The sequence below is a fragment of the Heterodontus francisci genome, chromosome 49 (assembly GCF_036365525.1).
Source record: "Heterodontus francisci isolate sHetFra1 chromosome 49, sHetFra1.hap1, whole genome shotgun sequence".
NCBI classification, from domain to species: Eukaryota; Metazoa; Chordata; class Chondrichthyes; order Heterodontiformes; family Heterodontidae; genus Heterodontus; species Heterodontus francisci.
Window position 1 is genome coordinate 12,840,001 of NC_090419.1, and position 6,000 is coordinate 12,846,000.

The window sequence follows — 6,000 nt, forward strand, 5'->3', positions numbered from 1 at the left end:
CACCGCACCTTCGGAAAGACTTGAGGGCATTGGAGAGAGTACAGAAAAGGTTCACAAGAATGGTTCCAGGGATGAGGAAGTTCAGTTATGAAGATAAATTGGAGAAGTTCGTTGTGTTGAAGAGTCACTGACCTGAAACATTAACTTTGCTTCTCTCTCCACAGATGCTGCCAGACCTGCTGAGTATTTACAGCATTTCTTGTTTTTATTTCAGATTTCCAGCACCTGCAGTATTTTGCTTTTATATACATTATATTGGAGAAGTTAGGACTGTTTTCCTTGGAGAAGAGAAGGCTGAGAGGTGATTTGATAGAGGTATTCAAGATCATGAGGGATCTGGCCAGAGTTGATTGGGAGAAACTGTTCCCACTCATGAAAGAATCAAGAACGAGAGGGCACAGATTTAAATTATTTGATAAGAGAAGCAAAAGTGACGTGTGGAAAAACTTCTTCACGCAGCGAGTGGTTAAGGTCTGGAATGCACTGCCTGAGAGTGTGGTGGAGGCAGGTTCAATTGGAGCATTTATATATGTTATATGAAAATGATTATGGGGAGAAGGTGGGGGCATGGAACTGAGTGAATTGCTCTTTTGGAGAGCTGTTGTGGACATAATGAGCCGAATGGCCTCCTTCTGCACTGTAACAATTCTGTGATTCAATTCAACTAGGTGAAGCATCTCCCTCACTTTTGTCTTTCTTGTTTGGGAACTTTCCGCATCCCCATTTAAATCATTGAAAAAGATTTCAGCTAACCACATCTCAGTTGCTTTTCTTTCAGTTTTGTTGGCTTTTATCGTAGCTTCTTTAAAACTTTTTGCCTCTATTTGGGCTGTTTTAAATTCTTCTGGCTCTATTGCTCCCTGTGGCATTTTTGGGACTTCCCTAGCCCTCTGCAGTCAGACAGAGTTTTGCTTTCTCTCCCTCAGTTTCTCCAGTCTCCATGGACTGCTCTGGACCCTCTGGGTACAAGACCATGCTTCCTGCTAAGTCATTGCCCAGCAATAGATCTACCTCCTGCATGGGTAAGCTCGGAATGATTCCAACTGTCACTACCTCAGCGACCAACTTCCTCTGTAGGTAAATTTTAACTGAGGGAATCTTCAAGCATTTGCCAGTAAGCCCTTTTGCTAATACCATTGTATTTCTTCTGCTTTCTGATGGCATTTCTGTCAGTTTAGCTGTCAGTAGGGTTTGAAAACAACCGGTATCCTTGAGGATGGTTATCTCCTTGTCTGGTGCCAAAAGGAGTCATTTTTCTTCTGTGCAAAAAGTTCTGATATGTGCTCGGCTCTTGTCTTATATTAGGACACAGGCTTATACACTTTCAAAGCCAAAGACATGGGCTTGACTGCTGCTGCAGTTTTCTTTTATTTGAAATATTGGCCTGGACATGCCCAGATTTGCCACACTGAAAACATGTTGGGCAGACCCCTGCTGGCTTATCCCTGGCATCCTTCTTTTAAAAGTTGGAGAATCGTTGGGTTTTCCTTCCCTGCTCTCCTTTTCTCTCGAACCCATTTCTGCTTCCTCTGCATTCCTGCTATCTCTCCCTAGCTTGTACGAGTTACTAGACACAAATTTATTCAGAGTTAGGGATTTATGTATTAATTCATAGTCATCGGCTATCTTGCTGCTTCCTTTGCTCTTGTGACTCTTTGTTCTTTGATGTGGGTTCTTATGCTACTTAGGATGCTATTTTTAAACTTTTCCAGCAACATCACTTCTCTCAAATTTTCATTTGAGGGTTCTAGCTTGAGAGACCGTAACCAGCGATCAAAAGCCATATGTTTGATTCTTTCAAATTCAATGTAAGTCTGTGCCGGGTGTGTCAGTATTTCTGTCTATATGCTTCTGGTACCGGATCATATGCATTTAGAATTGCCGTTTTAATTTGTTCATAATCCACTTTCTCCTGATAACAGGAAAAAAGCTTCATGAGCCCTACCCACAAACTCGCCTTGTAAGAGGAAACTCCAGAATTCTTTTGGCCATTTTAGCCTGGTAGCTATTTTCTCAAATGAGGTTAAATATGACTCGACCTCCTCCTTATTAAATTTTGGGACTGGTTTTGAGAGTCTCAGCACATCAAAGTTTTGCTCTAAATTGTGGATAAAGTTTGAGTGACTAGCAGCATTTTCATTTTGGGTTTGCAGTCTCTGTAACTCAAACCTTCTTGCTGCTTCCTCTCTTTGCATCTGTCTTTCTTCCTTCTCCTTTTAAAGCTGAAACTCTCTCATTTCCTTTTCCATCTGCAACTGGATTCTAGCTAGAATAATTTTTTCAGTCTTTGATTCTAGGCTTTCTTCTTCTAGTTCTGGTGTATGTTTAAAATGGTTGGCTAGACTTTTCACCAGTTCAGGTTTCTTTTTGAGCAAGTGAACGAGTGGCGGGTGCAGAAGAAAAACAAAAGGAAAGGTCTGTGATAGGGCAGAGGGCAGGTGAGTTAAAATGACAAAGATGTCATGGAACAAAAGGCAAAGAGAATAGTAAAGCTTTCTGAAAGCCTATTCCATTTCTGACCTTTGCCAGTTCTGATGAAGGGTCACCGACCTGAAACTTTAACTCTGTTTCTCTCTCCACTGATGCTGCCTGGCCTGCTGTGTATTTCTACCATTTTCTGTTTTTATTTCAGATTTCCAGCATCTGTAGTATTTTGCTTTTAATATAAAAGCAGTTTTTGCTGATCCTGTCAGCAATTTTCTCCATGGTCTTGACAGCATTAGCCAGTACCAATTAAGGGAGCTTAAAGTGCACAGTAAACCATCAGTGACTCACTGTGAGCATTGTTCTCATCTGCTGCAAAATGTGCATTTTTGCATACTGTGGTTAAAAAAAACGTAATTGCCATGATGAGTTACTATTCAGAGCAGGTGAGTAAGCACCTCTTTATAATGCTGCTTTGAAGATTTAATATCATCCTACTTTGAAGTTTGCAGCTCCAATTTTTTTTTTTATTCGTTCACATCGCTGTCATTCATTGCCCATCCCTAATTGCCCCTTGAAAAGGTGGTGGTGAGCTGCATTCTTGACCTTCTGCAGTCCGTGTGGGGTAGGTACACCCACAGTGCTGTTCGGAAGGGAGTTCCAGGATTTTGACCCAGCGACAGTGAAGGAAAAGTGATATATTCCAAGTCAGGATGGTGTGTGACTGGGAGGGGAACTTGCAGGTGGTGGTGTTCCCCTGCATCTGCTGCCTTTGTCCTTCTAGGTGGTAGATGTCATGAGTTTGGAAGGTGCTGTCGAAGTTGCCTTGGTGAGTTGCTGCAGTGGATCTTGTAGATGGTACACACTGCTGTCGGTGGTGGAGGGAGTGAATGTTTAAGGTAGTGGGTGAGGTGTTGATCAAGCAGGCTGCTTTGTTCTGGATGGTGTCGAGCTTTTTGAGTGTAGTTGGAGCTGCACCCATCCAGGCAAGTAGAGAGTATTCCATAACACTCCTGACTTGTGATGGTGAAAAGGGTTTGGGGAGTCAGGAGGTGAGTTACTCGCCGTAGGATACCCAGTCTCCTGTTTCCACAGTATTTATGTGGCTGCTCCAGTTCAGTTTCTGGTCAATGATAACCCCCAGGATGTTGATGGTGGGGAATTCAGAAATCGGAATGCCATCGAAGAAGAGGTAGTTAAATTCTCTCTTCTTGGAGAGCGTCATTGCCTGACACTTGTGTGGCACAGATGTTACTTGCCACTTATTAGCCCAAGCCTGAATGTTGTCCAGGTCTAGCTGCATGTGGGTACAGACTGTTTCAGTATCTGAGGAGTTGTGAATGGGTCTGAACAATGTGTAATTATCAGCGAACATCCTCACTTCTGACCTTATGCTGAAGCAGCTGAAGATGGTTGGGCCTAGGAACAGTCCTGAGGATCTCCTGCAGCAGTGTCTGCGGCTGAGATGATTGGCCTCCAATAACCACAACCATCTTTCTTTGTGTTAGGTCAGACTCCAGCCAGTGGCAAGTTTTCTCCCTCATTCTCATTGACTTTAATTTTACTTGGGATCCTTAATGCCATACTCGGTCAAATGCCACATTGATGTCAAGGGCAGTCACTCTCACCTCCCCTCTGGATTTCAGCTCTTTTGTCTATGTTTGGACCAAGGTCCAAATGAGGTTATAATGAGGTCTGGAGCCCAGTGGTCCTGGCAGAAGGCAAACTGGGCATCGGTGAGCAGGCAATTGGTGAGTAAGTGCCACTTGATAGCACTGTCGACGACCCCTTCTATCACTTTTGCTGATGTAAGCACAGGTGAATCACTTGTGCAGTTCAGCAGGTGAAAAGATATTTTTTATTCTTTCATGTGATGTGGGTGTCGCTGGCAAGGCCAACATTTCTTGCCCATTCCTAATTGTCCTTGACAACTGAGTGGCTTGCTAGGACATTTCAGAGGGCAGTTAAGAGTCGACCACATTGCTGTGGGTCTGGGTTCACATGTAGGCCAGACCAGGTAAGGATGGCAGATTTCCTTCCCTAAAGGATATTAGTGAACCAGATGGGTTTTTACAATAGTTAATGATAGTTTCATGGCACCATTACTGAGACTAGCTTTAATTCCAGATATTTATTAAGTAATTGAATTTATTAATTAAGTGAATTTAAATTCCACCAACTGGTTTGATAGGATTGAACCTGTGTCAGCAGGACAGTAGCCTGGAGTTCTGGATTACTAGTTCAGCAACATTACCACTCTGCCACCATCTCCCCTAAATACTAATACGAAGTCAAGTCTTCAATGTAAAATGAAGACAGATAATACTGGAAGCACACAGTAGTGGGTCGAGAGAGAGAGACATTGGGTTAATGTTTCAGGAAAATCTGGATATTTTCCTGTGGGTGGGACACATCTTCCAGTTATAGAAGGTAAGTAGACTGATGGGGTAATGGAATCAGTCAATGTGATCTCCTGAAGCTTGCTTCATTTACTGCAGGAGTCCCAGAGGAATTTCCCAGGTTTAACCCTTCTCCCAGTAGCTGCAGGGGGTGGGGAGACAGGGATGGGTTAGGCTCAACAAACCAGCTGGCCATTTCTTGTCCTTTTTACGGTCTGCCTGTATAACTCCTCTATTTAATTATCAGGGTAACAACTGATACCCTCCAGTTCTCATGTGCAGCTCCTGTGTTTCTCAGTATTAAATGGAGCCATACCAAGTTCCCCCTCTCATTGAGAATTCCAGGGTAATAACCCATCTAACCCATGTGCCAGTGTCTCACACATTGGCTGGAGTAGTTGAGCACACAACGAGAAAACCACAGCAAGGAGAACATTCTACACGGTAACCTTCTCGGCCACTGAAGAAGAAAGGACTTACATTGATACAGTGCCCCGTGGTTTGTCCTTTACAGTAAATTAATTCCGGTTAATTGTGGTCACTTGTTTTGTAGGCAAACTCTGCTATGGGTTTGCACACAGAAATGACCCTCAAAACATAGACCATTCAGCCCTTCGAGCCTGTTCCACCATTCCGTTAGATCGTGGCTGACCTGTATCTTCACTCCATCTAGCTTTGCCCAACCATAATCTAACAGATAATGAGATCTTTGAGCTGAGAAATGATCCAGGTGAGAAACAATATTATAATACATTCAAAGATTAGAGTGTTGTAGCCTCTGCTCTCACCTGCTTGGCTTTGGCTTCTGCTGAAGATCTGAGTAACACTGTGACGCTTCTATGAGCAATTGTTTCACTGCTTTGTTCTCTTCCTCAAACAGTTGGCTGCAAATCAAAAGACAGAAAGCCTTTACTAACCATTTCATGTCAATTTCTGACTTTCATTTTGATTTTGTAAATTATTCTTCCAGCCATTTCTCAAGATCTGATTTTTTTAAAAATCTAGATACCTAGGTTAAGGGCCCTCACTGCAGGGAAGCAAGGGAAAGGGTCGAGGCCATCGGTGTATGGACAGGAGGGAAGGGCCGAGGCCCCAAAGGGCAGGGACACCAGGGGAAGGGCCGAGGCCCTACAGGACAGGGACACCAGGGGAAGGGCCGAGGCCCTACAGGACAGGG

The 6,000-nt window shown here is 43.6% G+C and overlaps 1 protein-coding gene across 1 annotated transcript in view; it reads right to left on the reverse strand.

Annotated features, from left to right (window-relative positions):
* The window catches only part of si:ch211-199g17.9 (uncharacterized protein LOC108180085 homolog), a 32,156-nt gene that overhangs the window by 10,210 nt on the left and 15,946 nt on the right, over positions 1-6,000 (reverse strand). Inside the window, exon 10 of the mRNA XM_068024315.1 lies at positions 5,612-5,707. Coding sequence (XP_067880416.1) covers positions 5,612-5,707 — 96 coding nt within the window. The remainder of the gene's footprint in view (positions 1-5,611; positions 5,708-6,000) is intronic.